General features: G+C 46.6%; 2 protein-coding genes and 5 non-coding genes across 7 annotated transcripts; all 7 read right to left on the bottom strand.

The window, feature by feature from the left end:
• Positions 1 to 3,532: 3,532 nt before the first annotated feature.
• Positions 3,533 to 3,625, bottom strand: TRNAY-GUA (transfer RNA tyrosine (anticodon GUA)). The gene is made up of 2 exons: positions 3,589 to 3,625; positions 3,533 to 3,568 (listed from the first exon to the last, which is right to left on the bottom strand). It is a non-coding gene; the product is annotated as a tRNA-Tyr (tRNA).
• A 157-nt stretch (positions 3,626 to 3,782) lies between these two features.
• On the bottom strand, positions 3,783 to 3,875 carry TRNAY-GUA (transfer RNA tyrosine (anticodon GUA)). Its single transcript has 2 exons — positions 3,839 to 3,875; positions 3,783 to 3,818 (listed from the first exon to the last, which is right to left on the bottom strand). It is a non-coding gene; the product is annotated as a tRNA-Tyr (tRNA).
• Positions 3,876 to 7,321: 3,446 nt separating this feature from the next.
• On the bottom strand, positions 7,322 to 9,019 carry LOC146203374 (uncharacterized). Its single transcript, XM_084585551.1, has one exon. The coding sequence runs from the start codon at positions 9,017 to 9,019 to the stop codon at positions 7,829 to 7,831; it is 1,191 nt and encodes a 396-aa protein (XP_084441677.1). The 3' UTR covers positions 7,322 to 7,828.
• A 219-nt stretch (positions 9,020 to 9,238) lies between these two features.
• TRNAY-GUA (transfer RNA tyrosine (anticodon GUA)) lies at positions 9,239 to 9,331 on the bottom strand. The gene is made up of 2 exons: positions 9,295 to 9,331; positions 9,239 to 9,274 (listed from the first exon to the last, which is right to left on the bottom strand). It is a non-coding gene; the product is annotated as a tRNA-Tyr (tRNA).
• A 3,355-nt stretch (positions 9,332 to 12,686) lies between these two features.
• TRNAY-GUA (transfer RNA tyrosine (anticodon GUA)) lies at positions 12,687 to 12,779 on the bottom strand. Its single transcript has 2 exons — positions 12,743 to 12,779; positions 12,687 to 12,722 (listed from the first exon to the last, which is right to left on the bottom strand). It is a non-coding gene; the product is annotated as a tRNA-Tyr (tRNA).
• A 158-nt stretch (positions 12,780 to 12,937) lies between these two features.
• Positions 12,938 to 13,030, bottom strand: TRNAY-GUA (transfer RNA tyrosine (anticodon GUA)). The gene is made up of 2 exons: positions 12,994 to 13,030; positions 12,938 to 12,973 (listed from the first exon to the last, which is right to left on the bottom strand). It is a non-coding gene; the product is annotated as a tRNA-Tyr (tRNA).
• Positions 13,031 to 13,357: 327 nt separating this feature from the next.
• On the bottom strand, positions 13,358 to 14,507 carry LOC146203370 (uncharacterized). The gene has a single exon (XM_084585545.1). It carries the CDS (start codon positions 14,495 to 14,497, stop codon positions 13,358 to 13,360), a length of 1,140 nt encoding a protein of 379 aa, XP_084441671.1. The 5' UTR covers positions 14,498 to 14,507.
• Between the last annotated feature and the right edge of the window lie 8,000 nt (positions 14,508 to 22,507).

Here is a 22,507-nt window from a genome sequence, read left to right as displayed (position 1 = left end):
TCTTACAGAAGATCATATAGGCACTCTCACTGTAAGAGATTTATTTATTATGAGCTGTGCTACACAATCTCTCTAGGCCATCATTACGCCATCTAAAATGGTGCTGCCAACATTCACATGCCTTAATATGCTGAACAGAATCTCATGTGAAACCCTATCAAATGCTTTCGCCAGGTCGAGTTGCAGCATAGAAACTTGACCTTCCATGTCATCGCAGCACTCTAACACATTTCTGGCGATGTGCGTATTGTTAAGGATTGTTCACCCTTTGATACCGCACGTCTGATGCGGCCCGACAAGCTGTTTAATCACGCTTTGCACCCTCTTCGCCAGTACCTTCATAAATACTTTGTAATCAGTATTTGTAAGGCTGATAGGCATGTACGATGTTACTGACAGTAGCTTGTCACGGTCATTCGTTTTGGGATCAGAACGATATGGGCTGCTCTAAAGGATGGTGGCACCTGACTTGTGTTATAGGCCTCATTGAACACGCGGTGCAGTATATATGCCAGCTCATTGGCGAAAGCCTTGTAAAATGCGGCTCCAAGTCCATCTGGTCCCGGTGACTTGCCTGCAGGCATTTCCTCGATAGCACTCTCAATTTCGCGCACGCTTATCGCTTCCTCCAGGCGTTCTTTGTCGTCATCTTCTATCTTTGGCATATCGGACATAAACTCCGTCATGAAATCGTCACTGACTCGGGTAACGTTGCTAAATAACTCGCTATAATAATCCACGAAAGCTTGCTCTATCAATTTTTGTTCACCCGTCACCTCGTTTTGATAGCGGATCGGTCTGATTTCGTTTTTTGATGCATGCCTTTTCTCGTCGCTTAGAGATCGTTTATTTGGTGCTTCCCTAAGCCATAAGCGTTCGCTCCGCGCTCGAATCAGAGCTGCCCTGTATTTTTCGTTGTCTATAACCTCCAGTTCACTTTTGGTTCTTCTTATTTCGGCTGCCACATTTTCCGGTTCGGAACTCACTGTGTTTACCAAAAATTCCAGCTGGCATTGAAGTTATTTTTCTTTCTTCATTTCATTTCGACGCTTGATGCTCCCTCTTTCAATCGCAGCCATTTTGAGCTCAGTTTTAAATTCTTCCCAGGCAAATCCGTAATTTTCTGGCTCATTATTCATTAGCCACCCCAGTTTTTCCTTGACTCCGTTAACAAAAGCTTCATCATCGAGTAGTTTAGCGTTGAATTTCCCCAGGTTCCAGTTGAATCGCTGCTGCTTTGGCTTATTGACAATGGTGAAACTCACAAGGCAATGATCGGAGAATGAAACAGGTATAACCGCATAACTATTGCAGTGTGGCACCAACGGAAGTGATACGTAAACTCTGTCAAGCCTTGCTTGACTATTTCGCTGGGTGTGCGTGAATTGTGGCCGCCCACCGATCGTTATCGTGCGACCTAAATCTTCCATGTTATAGTCAGCCACTAAGGATAGGAGCAAGTCAGCGCTTCGGTCACTTGTATATACCAGTTTAGACCGATCTTCGGCACAACAAACAGAGTTAAAATCTCCAAGCAAAATAACGTACCTGTCACATTGCATATTTTGCTTAAGGTCTTCAAAAAAATAACATCGCTCACATACACTGTTGGGAGCATAGACACAAATCAAGCGCCACCCTTTTTCAGCTAGCGAAAAGTCCAAGACGATAAGGCATCCCGTTTCAGACACAGTAATCATTTCCTCTATAATTCCAACACTTTTACGTATAAACACAACACAGCCAGCAGATTTTCCGACGGCATGACATACACAGATGTTGTAATTGGTTTTAAAAGGCGACACCATACAATCGGTCTGCTCTTGCTTTTCCACCTTTGTCTCTTGTACCGCAATTAAGTCAAGCTCTTTTTCCATGCAAAGGCGGCTAAGCTGATATTGCCTTCGCCTCGTTGACAAGCCCCTGACATTAACTGTCGCTACATTTACCGAGTAATTGAAGTTGTTCGCCATTTTAAAGCATGCTTATAGAATCGTGTGATGTCATTACACACATGACTGCCACAACCACATCGTGCGTGTAGTAAAAACTCAAGACATGGTACGAAAAAAGAACGTCCGGCAAAGTCCTCAACTGTACCTTGAAGGTGCATCTCGAAGTTCCCTTGAATCCTTCCATTTTAATTCAGGAGCGGTTAGGCGCCTTCGGCGGCACCGATTCTGTACACTAACTGGGCGTCGCCGCGTGTCTTCGGTCCGGCGGAATGTTCGGTTTTGGGCGTAATGTAGCCCGACGTCCCCACGTTGTTTTTGCCGGGGGTTCATCATTAGCCGGTTGGCCTTGCTGTCCATCCTGGATATCCGCCTCTTCATGCGTCCTTTTCGTGACAGCACGAGTTTTGCCTGGCTCGCATGAATCCATTGCGCCATCATCGCTTGCCTCAATTTCATTGCCTTTTGAAGCTGAAGATACTTCATCGCTCTCGGAGTGTGTTGAAGGTGGCTCCAGTTTAGAAGTCGGGGCAGCTGGAGAATTACTGGGCTTAGCTTCGTGCTGTACTCCAGACTTTTGCTCTTGAGGCTTCGCATCTTCATTATTCGGTCCTGCTCCTTTAAAGGTTTCCTCGACGTTTGCTTCCTCCATGAGCAGGTCGGTGACATCATGCTTTGCCACTTTATGTGTTACAGAAGCATACGTCTTCACGCACTCGCGTCGGATGTGTCCCGTATTGCGACAGCGCAGGCATAACGGGGCCCTGCCCGGCACCACAACCAGAGCAAGTTCACCTGCAATACGGAGCTGATGTGGTAGGTCGTCCTCCGTCACACCTGTCTTCAATATAATAGTCACCAGGCGCGTCGAGGATGCTTTGTCGTGCACGCCTTGAACACGCCACCGTTCCCGGGACACTTCCGTCACTTTGCCATACGGCAAAAACGCCGCTCTATGTCATCGTCCGGCACGTTGTGAAGCATCCAATGTAATTTTATGGGCAGAGCTTGATTGGCAGGATCTACCACAAGGCAGCGGCGTTCTTTCACTGTCACCTCCTTCCTAGACAAGAGCCTTTTCACACCGTCTTCATTTCTGAAGGTCACGGCCCATACATGACTCATCTGGTACGCCCCCAGAGCGGTAACTTCAGACAGCAAGCCCAGGCTCGCCAATGCATCACGGAAGTTTTCAACTCGGTATGGCCTTGCCCGCAAATCGGCATGCAAAAAAATGGTATTCAAAACAACTCGCCCTGTTGATAGCTGAGGCAGGAGCACTTGGTATTCCGATTCATCAGAGTCAAACATCCTGTTACCGCGGCCCTGGTGGGCCGCTGAAGCCGCTCCTACGGAGCTCATGCTGAACACGTACGCTCGCTAGCGCGGCCGGAAGTGGAATGCCCAACTGAGCTATCGACGGGGGACGAGGCTGGCATAAGTTGATCGCTCTCATGAACAGGGATTAGAAGGCCAGAAAAGAAAAAAATCTCGTCTTTCCCTCTTGAAAAGCCGGAGGCAGGTATCAGCGTTTCATGCGGGAGGGTAACTGAACAGGCCGAGAAAACAAAAACACTCAATCCGTCGAGCCGGATTCGAACCAGCGACCTATGGATTACTGTACCTCGGGAGACCACTACAGTCCACCGCTCTACCAACTGAGCTATCGACGGGGGACGAGGCTGGCATAAGTTTATTGCTCTCATGAACAGGGATTAGAAGGCCAGAAAAGAAAAAAATCTCGTCTTTCCCTCTTGAAAAGCCGGAGGCAGGTATCAGCGTTTCATGCGGGAGGGTAACTGAGCAGGCCGAGAAAACAAAAACACTCAATCCGTCGAGCCGGATTCGAACCAGCGACCTATGGATTACTGTACCTCGGGAGACCACTACAGTCCACCGCTCTACCAACTGAGCTATCGACGGGGGACGAGGCTGGCATAAGTTTATTGCTCTCATGAACAGGGATTAGAAGGCCAGAAAAGAAAAAATCTCGTCTTTCCTTCTTGAAAACCCGGAGGCAGGTATCAGCGTTTTATGCGGGAGGATAATCTGAGCAGGCCGAGAAAACAGAAAAACTCACTCCGCCGAGCCGGATTCGAACCAGCTACCTATGGATCACTGTAACTCGGGAGACCACTACAGTCCACCGCTCTACCTTTTTTTTTTTTTTTTTTTTTCTTTCTTTATTGCCTGATCTGCGGCCAATACAATACATGTTTACATATACACACAATCGTAGTTAAAAGCGCTTGCCAACCTTTGGCTAGCACATGTGTTTAAAAACGCTTCAAGTTAACGAGGTCATCTAACACCGGCAACCATTCTGGTGGGTCTGTTCTCGATTTACATACTTCACGAATGTACAGTACACTTTCCATAAAGTACTCTCTGGCGGGCCTGGGGTTTAGATCTGCATGATGTACCGCCATCCGAGTGCGCCATATGCCGTGCATGCATAGTAACATTATCATATCATGCGGCACCCCTCCATCGTTTGATGTAGGGAGAAAGCGGATGCCATATGGTGTTAGCGGTAAGTCCTTTTTTAAAGTGCGTTGTAGTATGTCCCACAGAAAAACAGCATCAGAACACTCAAGAAAAATATGATCAATTGTCTCTGGTCTTCTACAATGGAAACAGTTTACTGTCCACGGAACAAAAATACCTTTCTGCTCGAGCCATGGTTTCACTGGTAGAGTTGCAGTGTGTACTTGAAAAAAGAAGCTTTTTACCGAAGGTCGAACTGGCATCCGCTTTACTCTCTTCAATACATCTTCACCTTTACCTTTTGGATACATCAAGCGATACATTGGCTGTGGCATGCATACATCAACAACATCCTTGTACAATTGCCTTCGGGTTACGTCACCCAGGTATTTTACTGAAAAGCGTGCTTGGAGAAATTGAAAGGACCCAATAACCTCTCGAAGAAATCCGCGCACACTTGATCCCTTAACACGAGTTGAAGACACAACAAAAGATGGCACATGATCACACAGTCGGGTTTGAATCACAGTCCTTAAAAAGGCATCCCCTTGGTCTCGCACGAACAAAAACCTCGAAACCACTTGTTTCAAGAACAAGTGAGCCAAACTCAGTCCGCCCCCTTTTACTGCACGAAAAAGGTTCGTGCGGCTTGTGCGCTCCCATGTCGACCTCCATATAAATACTGCGAACACCCTATGTAGCTTTTGTATGCTCCCTCTCGATGCACACATGACTTGCAGAACATACCAAATTCTCGCTACGAGAAACAGGTTACAAACAGTTGACCTCGCGAAGATGGATAGGTCCCGCCCACCAAACTTCGCGGTTTTTTCTTTGAGCTGCTCTGCTTCCAGTTTCCAATATTCCGACGTGTCTTTATAGTGTTGTAGGGGTACACCGAGATACTTCGTTGGCGAGCGTGACCATTTCATGTTTTCAAAACGTACTCGCGTGGGACCCCATTCCCCATGCCAGATTCCTATAGATTTTTCCCAGTTAATGCTGCTTCCCGTCATCCTGCAGAACTTTGTTGCTGCGCTTACCGCGTTAGTGATACTGGTCTCATCAATGCAGAATACAGCTATGTCGTCCGCGTATGCTAAAAGCTTAACTTCACTTGAGGAAAATCGATAACCGGTGATAGCATTGTTGGTTATAACGCTTAAACAAAAGGGCTCCAAAAACAAGGCAAATAGTAAAGGCGACAAGGGACACCCTTGCTTAACAGATGATTTTACTTGAAATGGAGTGGTTAATGCCTTATTGACTACAATCCTGGTGAACATGTTAGTATAGCATAACTTAATTCCTTCTATTAGTACCTTCCCGACGTTCACATGTTGCAAGATACTGAACAGGATTTTGTGAGCGACTTTATCGAACGCTTTCTCTAAGTCTAACTGTATCATTGCTACCCTCTCACAGTACGCTTCACAACACTCTAGGATAGTTCTAGTCACGTGGATGTTTGTTTGAATTGAACGCCCCCTGATACCACACGTTTGGTGTGTCCCTACCAACCTCTGTATTGCGCGTTGGAGTCTTTTGCCTAATATTTTCGCAAGGATCTTATAGTCTGTATTTGCCAGAGTTATCGGTCGGTATCCTCGTACGGACAACAGCGTAGTAGGATCGTCCGATTTGGGAAACAGCACCATATGACTGTGCCTAAAAGACGGAGGCAATTGCCTTATGCTGTATGCTCCTTCTATTACGTGGTGTGGGACTATAGCGAACTCGTCTTTAAACGCTTTATAAAACTCGGCGCCGAACCCGTCAGGTCCCGGCGCTTTGCCTGAGTGTAATTCGTCTATTGCACACACTACTTCTTTAACGGTAATTGGCGCTTCCAAACTTGTTTTTATCTCATCTATTTGCGGCATGAGCCTTAAGAATTGCGTTTCAAACCCTTCTTCCAGTTGTTGCTCCCGACCAAGTAATTCACAGTAATAATCCACAAAAGCGCGTTGTATCGCCTGGTTATCTCGCACAACCTTGTCCCCGAACGTTATCGCTCTTATTTCGTTGCGCGTAGCATAACTTCTTTCGTCTGATAAGGACCGTTTTGTTGGAGATTCACCCATGTACAGAGTTTCTGCGCGCGCACGGATTACCGCTCCCCTGTATCTGTCTACGTCGATTATTTCTAATTCGCTCTTTACTTCCTTGATTTCCTTACTGAATCGGCCTGGCGACGATGCTTCGACGCTTAAATAAAAATCCAACTTAGTTCGCAGTTCATTTTCTTTCTTCCTTTTGTTTTTACTCATTACACCGGCACTTTCGATCGCAATCATTTTCGCCTCTTGTTTAAACAGTTCCCATGCCTCACTGTAGCTTTCCTGCCTACGAACAAGCAAGTCGTCAATTTTTCTTTGAATTTTTTTAACAAATGATTCATCATCGAGAATCTGTACGTTGAATTTCCACAGATCCCAGTTGAATTTGGGCGGTTTTCTCGGACCCAGCATCACCATGACCAAACTGTGGTCACTCAAAGAAACGTTTTTAACACCATACTCGGTGCACACAGGTACTACTTTTGCAGATACATAAATTCGATCCACTCTGGCGAGGCTGCCTCGCTGGTGATGGGTAAATCATTGTGATGTTGAATTCGACATAAATAGCCCTACATCTTCTAGTCCGCGGTCGTCAACCAGCTCGTTCAAAAACAACGAACTCGCATCTCGAACAGGCGCCTGCCTAGTTCGGTCTTCGGATCGGCACACACAATTAAAATCACCCATCATTACGATGATCATTTCATTTGTGTTTAGGTGGCGCTCAACTGACTCGAAAAACATTTTGCGTTCACCCTCCTTATTTGGAGCGTATAAACAAATGACTCTAAACTTGTTACTTTGCAGTATAAAGTCACACACTATTAGACGGCCACTGCCTCAAGTATAAACACTTTCAATGGTTGCTTCCAAGGACTTCTTAACAAAAAGGCCACAGCCACCCGCTGTGCCAGTAGCGTGCGAAATGCACACATTATAATGTGCTCTGAAAGGTTCCACCATGCGGTTTGTTGCTTCCTCACTTTCAACTTTTGTCTCTTGAATAGCAATGACGTCGAGGTTGTTTTCCATGAAAAGCCGACTTAGTTGATATTGTCTTCTCCGAGTGGACAAGCCGCGCACATTCAGCGTGGCCACATGCAAACTTGTTTCTATGCTCACTGCCATTTTTTTCTCAAGGAGCTCCCGAACCGCATGGTGTTACCTTCGACTTTGGAGCCCCGGATCGAAATCTCATTTTCTCCCCCTTGCACAGTCTTTTGCAGCCTACAGTTCACAGACACGGCGTTTTTTAAATCACCGCGAGAAGCTGTCCCTGCCTTAGCCATCGCTCGTTGGCGGCTCCAACACTCACTTGGCTGGGAATCACGTCGGTGGCATCACCGACGGTTTTCGCTCGGGTCTCGGCTCGGGCGGAATTTTGGGTGCCACTCTCAAAGACGGCCTTCGGTTGGGCAGAGCTTTCACTGGTGGCTCCTCGTTGGGTTCGTGTCCTTTGCCGTGCGAATCGTTGCTGCTGTCGGCGTGAAGTCGTTTCGTTGCTGTAGGCATGGTTGACATCACGGCGTCTTCTCTTTCCTGAGTTTTCCCAGGCGATGCACAAGCAGCTTCGCTCCTATTTCCACCATTCTCGTCCGCAGCGTTTTCCGCCGCAGGAGAAGCTTCCGATATACTCTTTGTTTGCGCATTAACTGGTCCTTCTGTTTCAGAAGCAAGTGCGGCATCCTTGTCTGCAGTAGGTGGCACGCCCCCTCCACCAGCTGCTTCCTCTGCGTCCACTTGGTCCATGAGATGTTCTTCCTGGACTTCGTTGCCCGCTCTGATACCTGCTACATTGGCATACGACCTAGAGCACATAGCTTCTTCATGGCCGTATCGCTTGCACATGGCACAGCGAGGCACTTTACACTCCCTCCTGATGTGCCCTCGGCTATTGCATCTCAGACATAACGGCGGGCGCCCCGGTGCGACTAGTAGTGCCGTACTTCCAGAAATGCGTATTTGGTGAGGCAAGTCCTCCAGTGTCACACCGGGCTTTATCTTGAGGCCTACAGTGCGGGTAGAGGAACCTTTGTCTGCCATACCCTGAACGCGCCAGCACTCCCGAGACAGGTCAGTTACTTTGCCGTATGGGGCTAGTGACACACGAATATCTTCGTCAGGGACGTTATTAAGCACCCAGTAGAGCTTCAGCCGCACATCCTGGTTAGCCGGGTCGATGACAAGGCACCGTTTTCCTTTCACTTCAACCTCGCTAGCTTCCAAAATTTTCCTTGTCGCTTCTGGGCTGTTAAATGTGACCGCCCACACATGGTTCATCTGGAACGCCCCCAAAGCTAGCACCTCAGGGAGCATTCCGAGACGGACCAGCGTGTCGCGAAAATCTTCCACACGAAAAGGCCTGGCTTTCAAATCGCCGTGAAGAAAGACGGTATTGAAAACGCACGCACCTGTTGGCAATTGCGGCAGCACAACTTGATAATCCTGGGCATCACCAGCAAAAAACCTGTTTCCGCGGCCCTCTCGGGCCGCTGACACCGCTCCAGCGGAGCTCATGATAACACGTCCGTCACACTCGGTGGCCGGAAGTGGAATCTCCCCAACTGAGCAATCGACGGGGACAAGACTCGTGTAAATTCATCGCTCTCGTGAACAGGGATTAGAAGGCCAGGAATGAAGATAAACGTACTTCTTCCTCCTTGGAAGGCCGGAGGCAGGTATCACCGTTGCATACGTGAGGGTAACTGAATAATCCGAGAAAACAAAAAAACCCGCTCCGTCGAGCCGGATTCAAACCAGCGACCTATGGATCACTGCAACTCGAGAGACCACTACAGTCCACCGCTCTACCAACTGAGCTATCGACGGGGACAAGACTCGCGTAAATTCATCGCTCTCATGAACAGGGATTAGAAGGCCAGGAATGAAGACAAACGTACTTCTTCCTCCTTGGAAGGCCGGAGGCAGGTATCACCGTTGCATACGTGAGGGTAACTGAATAATCCGAGAAAACAAAAAACTCACTCCGTCGAGCCGGATTCGAATCAGCGACCTATGGATCACTGCAACTCGAGAGACCACTACAATGCACCGCTCTACCAACTGAGCTATCGACTTTTTTTTTTCTTTATTGCCTGGCTTTGACACAAATACACCGCTCTGGAACTCAAAACAACAGGAACAAAGGAATAATATATGTACACAAAGGTAGTTAGCGTTGCCTAACACCCACTGAGGGGCAGGCATTGTCATGTTAAAATTCCTTGAGCACCGTCAAAGGTTCCAACTTGGACAGCCACTCAGGAGCACATGGTTGCAATTTAAGCACGTCGAGCCATCGCTGCACACTTTCACGGAAATACATGCGGGCTGGCCGTGCATCTGGATCGCAGTGATAACCAGCCATTCGTGCGCGCCATATACTGTGGAGGCACATTAACATAACCTGGTCGAACGGCATATCATCGTGGTTATCCAATGGCAAATACCTAATGCCATGGGAATCAAGTGGAAACTGTTTTTTTTTTTTTTATTGTCCTTTGCTGAACATCCCACAAATATACCCCCTCCCAGCAATGCAAAAACACGTGATCTATTGTCTCTGGCTGTTTGCAGATGAGACATTGGGCCCCCCACGGTAGGAACATACCCTTCTCCTCCATAAATGATTTTACCCTCAAAGTACCGGTATGTAGCATAAAGAAAAACGTTTTAGCTACCGGAGCAACTTGCATTTTCTTTACGCGTTTTAATACATTACTTCCTGTGCCTCCATAGTATAAAGCTCGGTACACGGGCACCGGGAACACCACTTCACAAACATCCTTGTATAATGTTCTCCTGTTAACATTACTTGCATACTCTTTCGAAAAACGTGCGCTTAAGAATTTCACGCTCAAAACAATTTCCCTAAGGAATCCAAAAAGAGAACCCGGCATACATTGAGTATAAACTACGAAATCAGGCAACGCTCGACCAAGTCTTTGTTGACACACTGTGCGCAGGAATGGATCGCTGGCATCCCTAAAAAACATAAACCGGTTGACAATCTGTCGCACAAACAAATGACCCAGACCAAGCCCCCCATGCTTCACCTGCCTGAACAAATTTTTCGGACTGCACTTCTCGCAACTCGAGGCCCAAACAAACACCGCAAAAACTCGATGCAATTTTTGCACATTTACACGGGAGCAATGCAACACTTGCATAACGTACCATAACTTACTAATTAAAAACAGGTTGCAAACTGCGGCTCTTGCAAATATTGATAATTGAGTGCTTTTCCATTTCTCCGCTTTTTCACGGGTTTCTTTGACCTGCTCTAGCCAGTATGGCTCGCTTTCCTTGTAAAATTTCAAGGGCACACCCAAGTACTTTGCAGGCGTTGTAACCCACGACACATTAGCGAAAGTGTCGGGGGTCAGCTGCCATTCTCCGTGCCAAAATCCCAGGCACTTACCCCAGTTAACTTTACTCCCTGTGACTTTGCTAAAATGTTTTACCACATCCACTGTCCTCTTCATACTCTCTTTATTCACACAAAATACCGCAACGTCGTCTGCGTAAGCCAGCAATTTGACTTCTGACTCCTGCAGTCGAAAACCATCAATGTCATTGTTTTGTAGGATGCTTAAACACAAAGTTTCAATATAAATGCCGAACAAAAGAGCGCTGAGGGGGCAACCTTGGCGCACCGAACGTCGTACGTTGATGGGGGCCCCCAGTGACTTATTGACAATTAATCTCGTAGTGCAGTTACGGTACGCCAAAGCCACTCCTTCTCGAATAACAGAGCCGACATTAACATAGTCTAATATACTGAACAGAATAGTATGTGCCACACAATCAAAAGCTTTCTCCAAGTCCAACTGCAGTAACGCAACACATGCATGAGTTGCATCGCAGCATTCGAACACACTTCTCGCTTTGTGAATGTTCTGAAAGATAGATCGCCCTTAGATACCGCACGTTTTGTGAGGGCCCACTAGTTCGCATATAACCGTTTGTAGTCTGCCAGCAAGCACCTTCATATAAATCTTGTAATCAACGTTTGTCAGAGCAATGGGCCTGTAAGACGACAACTGCCTAAGCTTATCTGGTTGGTCAGTTTTCGGAATAAGTACTGTGTGCGACGATCCGAAAGACGCAGGCAGTGCCTTCAGTTCATACGCTTCATTAAATAAGGCACACAACAAAGGAGATAGCTGTTCCTTGAACGCTTTATAAAAAGCCGCACTCAGGCCATCAGGCCCGGGTGATTTCCCTGGGTTTAAATTTTCTATTGCCTGCTGCACTTCTTTTTCGCTTATTGGCCGCTCCAGTCTTTCTTTTTGTTCGTCATCAATTTTTGGCATCGCGTCAAGAAAGGATTCTTTAAAACGGTCCAAATTAACCTCTCGGGACGAAAATAGCTCTTCATAATACTCCCGAAAAGCTTTCGCGATTCCTTCGTTATCGGTTTCTGTGCGTCCTGCCCAATCTACCTCTGCCGCGTGATTTCGCCTTGCATTTGCTTTTTCTATTCCCAATGATCTTTTTGTCGGCGTCTCATCCATGGCCAATTTTTCGGCTCTCGCACGCACCAGTGCTCCGCGATAACGGTCTTCGTCATTCAGTTGAAGTCTTTGTTTTATTTTTCTAATGTCGTCCATGTATAACCCTGGCGTGTTACACTCCAGGGCTAACAATTTATCTAGCAAAGATCTTAAATGCATTTCATTTTGTTTTTCTTGAAACCGTATGCAGCTGGCTTTTTCTATAGCTTTGATTTTAATTTGTTGCTTACAGCGTTCCCATTCTTGACCCAGTTCGTGGGTGTCCTCCTGACAAATCTTACCAATTTCTTCTTCTACTAGTCTGGTGAATTGCTCGTCATTCAGCAGTTTATTATTTAACTTCCACAATTCCCAATTAAAACCGCTACCTCCCTTTCTTGTTCCAATTGTACACTGAAGCATGCAGTGATCTGAGTACGTTACCGCCAAAACATAATAATCCTGGCATTTTGGGGCCAGTTCTGCGGACACATAAATCCTGTCAAGGCGGGCGTGACCAACTGAGCTATCGACGGGGACAAGACTCGTGTAAATTCATCGCTCTCATGAACAGGGATTAGAAGGCCAGGAAAGAAGAAGAACGTACTCCTTCCTTGGAAGGCCGGAGGCAGGTATCACCGTTGCATACGTGAGGGTAACTGAATAATCCGAGAAAACAAAAAATCCACTCCGTCGAGCCGGATTCGAACCAGCGACCTATGGATCACTGCAACTCGAGAGACCACTACAGTACACCGCTCTACCAACTGAGCTATCGACGGGGACAAGACTCGTGTAAATTCATCGTTGTCATGAACATGGATTAGAAAGCCAGGAATGAAGATAAACGTACTTCTTCCTCCTTGGAAGGCCGGAGGCAGGTATCACCGTTGCATATGTGAGGGTAACTGAATAAAATCCGAGAAAACAAAAAACCCACTCCGTCGAGCCGGATTCGAACCAGCGACCTATGGATCACTGCAACTCGAGAGACCACTACAGTCCACCGCTCTACCAACTGAGCTATCGACGGGGACAAGACTCGTGTAAATTCATCGCTGTCATGAACATGGATTAGAAGGCCAGGAATGAAGAAAAATGTACTCCTTCTTCCTTGGAAGGCCGGAGGCAGGTATCACCGTTGCATACGTGAGGGTAACTGAATAATCCGAGAAAACAAAAAACCCACTCCGTCGAGCCGGATTCGAACCAGCGACCTATGGATCACTGCAACTCGAGAGACCACTACAGGCCATTGCTCTACCAACTGAGCTATCGACTTTTTTTTTCTTTATTGCCGGACAATGCACAGTTTACAAGAGATAAAACACGCCAACCTGTCTTCAGCTGGCGAGACGAATTAAAATTTCTTCAGGCACACTAACTCATCAAATACATCGATCCACTCAGGAGGTTCGGGTAATGCCTGATACACTTCTCTCATGTATACCATACTCTGAATGAAATTTTCGCGTACAGAGAGAACATTTGGATCTGCGTGACGCACTGTCATTCTTGTTTGCCACAGACTGTGAGGGCCTAGGAGCATAAGCCTGTCATAGGGAATTTCATCACTTTTCACTGGGAGAAACCGGATGCCGTAGGGTGTAAGTGGCAGCTGTTTCTTTAGAGTTCGTTGCAATATGTCCCAATGGAAGATAGGGTCCCAGCACTCGATGAAAACGTGTTCAATTGTTTCCGCTTTTTTGCACAATAGACAATTAATTGTCCATGTTACGAATATGCCCTTCTGGTGTAGCCATGCTTTTACGGGGAGGGTGTTCGTGTGTAACTTAAAAAAGAAGGATTTAATGTGAGGTCTAACTGGCATTCTTTTGACCCTCTTCAACACATCCCTTCCTGGGCCTTCACAGTAAATTACTCTATACAACGGAGCTGGTAGTAGGTTTTCCAGCAAGTCAGCATACAATTTCTTTTTTGTAACAGAACACAGGTAATTCAATGAGAACCGAGCATGCAGCGTACGGAAAGAAACCACAACTTCATGAAAGTAGCCAGTCACGCGACGGCACCTTATATCACTGGTTGTAACAATGAATTCAGGCAGCGCTCTCGCGAGTCGAACTTGCATAACCGTGCGCAAGAAATTGTCCCTTTGATCCCGCAGAAAAAAGAAACGTGACACAATCTGCCTAATAAACAAATGAGATATTTCCAGGCCTCCATCGCGGACTGAGCGTAAAAGATTAGTGCGGCTGACTCTCTCCCAAGCTGAGCCCCATATAAATACAGCAAAAACTCGGTGCATTTTCTGTACATTGGCACGGCTCATACACAGCACCTGCAGCACGTACCCTACTTGAGCTATCAAAAACAAATTGCACACAGTAGCACGCGCAAACATTGAAAGGCCACGACCCTGCCAATTTCCCATCTTCTCCCTCATTCTATCCGTTGCCTCACTCCAGTACTCTGCGGGATTCTGATAGTGCTCGAGTGGTACACCAAGATACGTCGTTGGTGTGGTTATCCAATTCATGCATGCAAACCTATCTAGCTTAATGTCCCAGTTGCCATGCCATATACCAACACTTTTTTCCCAGTTTAACTCTGAACCAGTGAGCTTACAGAACTTCTTAGCAAGATTGACGGCCCTAACACACTCTGGCGATCTTGACAGAATACGGCTATGTCGTCAGCGTACGCCAGTAATTTTACCTCTGTAGAGTATCTTAAAACCTATTATGGCTGTTTGACGAATCACTGCTAAACAAAAAGGTTCAACATAAATAGCAAACAATAGGGGTGACAGTGGGCATCCTTGTCTTACAGAAGATCATATAGGCACTCTCTCTGTAAGAGATTTATTTATTATGATCTGTGCTGCACAATCTTTGTAGGCCATCATTACGCCATCTAAAATGGTGCGGCCAACATTCACATGCCTTAATATGCTGAACAGAATCTCATGTGAAACCCTATCAAATGCTTTCGCCAGGTCGAGTTGCAGCATAGCGACTTGACCTTCCATGTCATCGCAGCACTCTAACACATTTCTGGCAATGTGCGTATTGGTAAGGATTGTTCGCCCTTTGATACCGCACGTCTGATGCGGCCCGACAAGCTGTTTAATCACGCTTTGCACCCTCTTCGCCAGTACCTTCATGAATACTTTGTAATCAGTATTTGTAAGGCTGATAGGCCTTTACGATGTTACTGACAGTAGCTTGTCACGGTCATTCGTTTTTGGGATCAGAACGATATGGGCTGCTCTAAAGGACGGTGACACCTGACTTTTATTATAGGTCTCATTGAACACGCGGTGCAGTATATATGCCAGCTCATTGGCGAAAGCCTTGTAAAATGCGGCTCCAAGTCCGTCTGGTCCCGGTGACTTGTCTGCAGGCATTTCCTCGATAGCAGTCTCAATTTCGCGCACGCTTATCGCTTCCTCCAGGCGTTCTTTGTCGTCATCTTCTATCTTTGGCATATCGAACATAAACTCAGTCATGAAATCGTCACTGATTCGGGTAACGTTGCTAAATAACGCGCTATAATAATCCACGAAAGCTTGCTCTATCAATTTTTGTTCACCCGTCACCTCGTTTTGATAGCGGATCTGTCTGATTTCGTTTTTTGATGCATGCCTTTTCTCGTCGCTTAGAGATCGTTTATTTGGTGCTTCCCCAAGCCATAAGCGTTCGCTCCGCGCTCGAATCAGAGCTGCCCTGTATTTTTCGTTGTCTATAACCTCCAGTTCACTTTTGGTTCTTCTTATTTCGGCTGCCACTTTTTCCGGTTCGGAACTCACTGTGTTTACCAAAAATTCCAGCTGGCATTGAAGTTATTTTTCTTTCTTCATTTCATTTCGACGCTTGATGCTCCCTTTTTCAATCGCAGCCATTTTGAGTTCAGTTTTAAATTCTTCCCAGGCAAATCCGTAATTTTCTGGCTCATTATTCATTAGCCACCCCAGTTTTTCCTTGACTCCGTTAACAAAAGCTTCATCATCGAGTAGTTTAGCGTTGAACTTCCACAGGTTCCAGTTGAATCGCTGCTGCTTTGGCTTATTGCCAATGGTGAAACTCACAAGTCAATGATCGGAGAATGAAACAGGTATAACCGTATAACTATTGCAGTGTGGCACCAACGGAAGCGATACGTAAACTCTGTGAAGCCTTGCTTGACTATTTCGCTGGGTGTGCGTGAATTGTGGCCGCCCACCGATCGTTATCGTGCGACCTAGATCTTCCATGTTATAGTCAGCCACTAAGGATAGGAGCAAGTCAGCGCTTCGGTCACTTGTATATACCAGTTTAGACCGATCTTCGGCACAACAAACACAGTTAAAATCTCCAAGCAAAATAACGTACCTGTCACCAGAGGTGGGCAAATGCCCTCATTTTGGCCTTTCCTCCCTCGCCCTCAATTTACAATCGGCAGCCCTCCCTCACCCTCACCCTCGCTTAAAAAAAGTTATTCGCCCTCCCTCACCCTCATCCTCACTTAAAAAATATTGCTGGTCCTCACTCACCCTCATCCTCATCTCATTTGCCCTCCCTCACCCTCAACCTCACGCCCAGCAGTTTGAATATTTTAGTTATTTTTCATTATTTTCGATCCATGACAATGTTACAGCGAGTCAAAGTAGGCGCAAACTATTCTTATCTGCGTCTGTTTTCGGCAGTGTCAAGCCGCGTTGATCATTTAGCAATCCGAATTTTTCGAAGCTAACAATGCACTTAAATAAATGACGGGGCTGCGTTCATGCTGTAGCGTATCACTGGCAAGAGCCATCTGGTACTTGTTCCGACAGTTGCTGAGAATAAGATATGCACTGCACATGGAAACCAGAGACTGTGAAAAGTGCAAAGAGCAATTCTGTCAGTGCCCTAAGCATGCCAATCAAAGGCGAAACTTCGAGGAGAAAGGAAAATAACCACTGTCATAGTTACCAGGCAAACCTGCCCACCGGTTTACACGCCATGTGTTTGAAGGAGATAGAGTGATGAAATACGTTTACCAGCCGCAGACGGAAGGCATGAGGCGTATGGCATATTAGACAACAGAACAATGTAATCTAATTCAAGTAACAGAAAAACGCTATCACACAGAAGCGTAAATTTCGAGTGAGTCAGGGTGTCATGACCCTCGATCGCTTCGCAGAGGGGGTTGGGATAGGGACACATAGCATGCGAGCCCGGGGCCGTGCGCGACAATTTCCGACATGTATGTACACGTAGTGTCATTTGGGAAACGCCACGTAAAAATGCGTTTGTTAGGACACGGCGCCGTATCGCATCCCGCTTTCGTCCAAGAACAAACCGAAAACGCAAAGTGAAACACGTACCTCTGTCGCGCTTCTGGTTTTCACGAACGCCGCCTCAGTATTGCGTAAAATCTTTTTTTTTTTCCAATTTCTATTAAAGCTATACGAGAGTAGGACCAGACAGCGCCTAACTAGAACAGTACGATGTGCAAAGTGAACAGGCCAGAATTTCATGCATAAAGTTTGATTATGCTTCCTGAATAGTGTGCTTAAATCTACGATCACTTATGAAAAAAGCAGTGCTTATAGAACGGGAACAGAAGAGCAACACATATGCGCCAACTAGCCGAAATCAGCACTCTGCATTAATTCGCCTAAGTTCACATCTCCATAGCTGATCTGCTTCATTCCGGACAAACCCGCATATGCAAAAGCCGGAAAACGGATTGTCTGCACTGTGAAGGCAAGAGCGGCAAAAAAAAAATGAAACTCACCCGGAACCTGCATGACGTCCTACACACCTTTCACTTGGACCACGCATTTCCCAATAATATCCGAGGACACTGTCACAATGGAAACTTATTCGCGCACATAGTACACAGACGTCCTTGAGCATATAGAATTTGCAACAGCGCACCAAAGTGCTGTTTCAACAAGCGTCAACAACTTGAGCGGTCCGATCGAAAGGACACAGCAACACAAACTGAAGGGCTTCCCCAGCCATTCCTGCCGTTCGCTGTTTCTTTTTTTTTTTTTTTTTTTTTGGGGGGGGGGGGGGGGGACTGAGCTGAAGGAAGTCCCTTTCTTTGGACAGAGAGCGGGAAAGGAACGTGCGGTGGTGGACGCATGTGTATCCTTCCGAGAGCAATGCTGCCATGTCCATCCATGTCTCCCCCCGGTGCCTCAGGGAGATCTGATAAGACCAGCCACAGCCGCCTTTTGAGCCCAGCCGTGGAGCAGCGTGCGTGTTCTGCTCACCGCTCTGATATTTTTTCTTTTTTTAACAGCTTTCTTAATGACAGCTGCCCTTGCTATGGGAAGGGGGGGGGGGGGGGGAATCAAGCGCCTGTCGTCGGCGCATTGCCACAGGGTACAAAGCTAGGCGCACACTGATTGTTTTGTGCGTTATCTGTCACCCTCCCAAAAGGTCTTCAAACGAAGCGCCGCTAACCAAAGCTCTCGGGCATGCAGGCTGAGGTGCACCCCGGCTAACAACGTTCCGGCTTACAGCCTTGTAGAACACCGTAGCCCGCCGAATGGAACATCTTTCCGCGGCCTAGTACGAGCAGTGGCGTTCGTTGCTTCGTTCACACTTCACACTGCTTCGAACCCATTCTCTAACCCGTTCACTGCTTCACACGAGAAGCAATCAACCGCTTCCACAACAACATGGGAATTCCGCGGAAGAGAGGAGGCCTCTTTCCTTCCACAGAAATGGCTAAGCACAATCAGGTGCACAAAAATCAGGGCTGTCATAGTTTCAACCTGCCAGCTGGAGATCCTAGGACATACCACGACTACGCGGAATTGGGCTTACTTTTATCTCAGCTGTCTGGTTTATTAATATTGAGTCAGTCTTAGAGTGAATGTGGGGCGCTGAAGATGAGAGGTAGTGTTGAGCGTTCGAGAGCAGGTATCACAGAAACCCTCGAAGCCTTCTTCCCTAAAGTCTTCCTCTTCTTCGGACCTGGTAGACGTTTTAACAGTATGCGAGACAGGTGCTCTCTGGTGCGACTTTGGTCTTAGCGGCATGTATCTCAGCTGGTCATCTTTATGTTAAGAAAATGTAGGGACACTTATTAAAACGTTCTCATAAAGTCCGAAGCTTTGGCTTTGAGGCAGTGGGTCTTACTCGAGGTCTAAGCGTCCTGGAGGGCTGGAATTCGTCGTCACCCTCTCATCGCATAGGTCAAAATCACTCAGTGCGGACCTCTATAACCAAATGTGAATTGATGTTTTGTAGCTTTCCTGGAATCTAAAACCCTGCTTTACGTCAGTATAAATTCCAGTTCAGCGGTTACCCTATTCTGCAGCATTGAGCCTACATCACTTTTTCGCTTTATATCGTGATGTACCAAGCACAGTAAACCATGCTTTGGATAAGAAGGTGCTGAAAGCCGACATAAACGTGGTCCCCCCTAGAGTGAAGCTGATCTTGGCAAATTAAGTAATGGCAAAATAAGAACACTGGCACGTTGCCGTACGTGCGACTCAAGTTATCGGATAAGGCGACGGAGGCTTCAATTGCTAACACAAGTGGTGAATTCCATCTTAATGTAGTATGCTTCGTATACTTTTCCGCTTGTTTCGAACGCGAACTTCTTCAAGATTGTCATTTCGCAGAATGGAGGTGCACGTTTTTGGAACAGAACCACGACACTGGCGACATAGACGGCCAGTTCCCCACCACCCCGCCAGTGCGTCTAATCCTGCGTGGAGCTCTGAAGTGCGACGTTTCTGCAACATCCAATTTGTTCTGTGTAGCTTCTGACACGGTAGATTGGTATATGGTAAATGACGTACGGCACTCTCCCTCGGCACGAATCTGCCTAAGTGTTTGATACTGCATCCTTAGCTGCTTGTGCTTTCCTTGCACTATATTGCACAAGCTAGCCAGTTTTTCGTGTACAGTCACCTTTCTGAGCCATGTTTTTTAAGCGGTGGGAAATTTGATAGTTATATGGAATTACAACGGATCTTGTACCTTGCGCTTCTTCAGCGCAGCGGTGCTGCTCTACATCCCTAGCATCCCTGGCAAGGTCCTCTAAAACAAAGGTGACCACCTCAGAGGCAAATCTTGCACTGGTCAGTGTTTGCAGCCAGACATCCACGCTATATGTGTCATTTCACGTAGGCAGGATTTGCCAAGAGCGGCATGCAGGTAGTTTTTAGCAATGCTCTTCTTGGGAACCTTTGAATGAGCTAACTGCTGGCTTAAAATACCTTCTTTTTTTATAGCGAGGCTGATACATCAAGCACGGTTTGATTTTGCGAACAGCAACACATGTATCTAAGAACTGCAAGCACCCTTGCGCACCCAACCCGAAAGCGCATTCGGCAAAGAATTAAACCTGGTACAGTATTGTCATATCCCCCTCATGCGTGAGTCTATGACAGCATTCAGCCTTACGATCGTCGGGCATTCCGATGCATTAAACTTATTCTGAATGCAGAACAGATGCTACAATCAAATAATATTAAAGAACCTTCTCCGGTGCAGGAATTCAACAGGTTAGCACGAAATGAGAACACTCTATAGACTTTGGATATTGGAAATGAAACAACTCTTTCGCGAAATTGTGCTCAATGCTCACACGCTGTAGTTATTACTTTCAAATCGATGCTATGTTAACACCCATCTCAAGAAAACTGTCTTAAGAAAATAGAAAAAGTAAAACTTAATGCTATTGAAATTGCGGAAAAAACAATGCGCTGTAAATACGAGCCGCACATATTAATGAACGATTTGACAATTTTGATAATTCACAACAAGGAGAAAATTGATAAAATAAATAAGAAAATATTTTTTGTTCCTGCAAACACATGACAAAGATTGCAACGGATATTGAACTGCGGTTAATTTTATTGCAGCTATTATCAGCACAAATTCAATGCTGTTTGTTTATTTCCGTTGGTTTTGTTGCGAATTGTAATTTACACAACTTATTAAATTTTATGTAAAACCTTGCTAACCAAACAGTCAAGTAACACTGTCAAGAAACATTTCGCATGCGTCGGCTACTCATGCAAGCTATCAGGACGAGAAAAAAAAAAAACATGTGGCTGGGTCCCAGCAGATAAGATCCCCCCACCTCGGTCTTTTGTGTTCAACGTTTCTCTGCGCGTCCCCTCTACTTTAGACGCGCTCTTTTTTTTTTTTTTTTTTTCTGGGCGTGTTTTTTCCTAAATGGCAAAGAAACGTTAGCAGTTAGAAACGGGGGTCCTGTGTATTTTGCCGGTCCTGTCGTGTTCTGTGAGGCTGGGAAAGGCGACATCGTTCTCGGTGACTTCCTGGAGCTTCCTAGGGTCGTTTTTAGACTTTTCTTCAACACTAGCGCCGGGGCAATTTTGTGGCTTTCTTTCCTGCATCTTCTATAGCTGCAGCGCCTGTGCCCCGTTCCATTACATCTGTTTTCTATACAACACATGCCCAGTGGAGGAGAAAGTGTGTTGTCCCTCATGCCTTTCGGGTTGCCGCGTGTTTCTTCTTACTGCAGAAACTACGCCTTTCGTGGAACATTTGCCCTCGCCCCTCAACTCTGTATCTTTCCCTCCCTCACCCTCCCCTCACCGCCACTGCCCTCCCTCACCCTCGTCCTCACGAATTTTTCAGCGTCGATCCTCCCTCGCCCTCACCTCACCGAGTCACATCCTCACGAGGTGAGGGTGAGGACGCCCTCATGAGGGTTCACCCTCGTGAGGATGCCCATGTCTGCCTGTCACATTGCATATATTGCTTAAGGTCTTCAAAAAAATGACATCGCTCACATACACTGTTGGGAGCATAGACACAAATCAAGCGCCACCCTTTTTCAGCTAGCGAAAAATCCAAGACGATAAGGGGTCCCGTTTCAGACACAGTAATCATTTCCTCTATAATTCCAACACTTTTACGTATCAACACAACACAGCCAGCAGATTTTCCGACGGCATGACATACACAGATGTTGTAATTGGTTTTAAAAGGCGACACCATACGATCGGTCTGCTCTTGCTTTTCCACCTTTGTCTCTTGTACCGCAATTAAGTCAAGCTCCTTTTCCATGCATAGGCGGCTAAGCTGATATTGCCTTCGCCTCGTTGACAAGCCCCTGACATTAATTGTCGCTACGTTTATCGAGTAATTGCAGTTGTTCGCCATTTTAAAGCATGCTTATAGAATCGTGTGATGTCATTACACACATGACTGCCACAACCACATCGTGCGTGTAGTAAAAACTCAAGAAATGGTACGAACAAAGAACATCCGGCAAAGTCCTCAACTGTACCTTGAAGGTGCATCTCGAAGTTCCCTTGAATCCTTCCATTTTGACTCAGGTGCGGTTAGGCGCCTTCGACGGCACCGATTCTGTACACTAGGTGGGCGTCGCCGCCGGTCTTCGGTCCGGCAGGACGTTCGGTTTTGGGCGTAATGTCGCCCGACGTCCCTCCGTTGTTTTTGCCGGGGGTTCATCATTAGCCGGTTGGCCTTGCTGTCCATCCTGGATATCCGCCTCTTCATGCGTCCTTTTCGTGACAGTACCAGTTTGAATCCATTGCGCCATCATCGCTTGCCTCCAT

Source organism: Amblyomma maculatum, chromosome 1, assembly GCF_055883805.1.
Source record: "Amblyomma maculatum isolate TAMU_Amacu chromosome 1, ASM5588380v1, whole genome shotgun sequence".
NCBI lineage: Eukaryota > Metazoa > Arthropoda > Arachnida > Ixodida > Ixodidae > Amblyomma > Amblyomma maculatum.
The sequence above is the reverse complement of the archived record's forward strand: the minus strand, read 5'-3'. Positions and strand labels throughout refer to the sequence as shown.

Bases quoted from the DNA above. Each gene is read 5' to 3' on its own strand.
- LOC146203374 (XM_084585551.1), bottom strand. From the start codon at position 9,019: ATGAGCTCCGCTGGAGCGGTGTCAGCGGCCCGAGAGGGCCGCGGAAAC.
- LOC146203370 (XM_084585545.1), bottom strand. From the start codon at position 14,497: ATGAATTGGATAACCACACCAACGACGTATCTTGGTGTACCACTCGAG.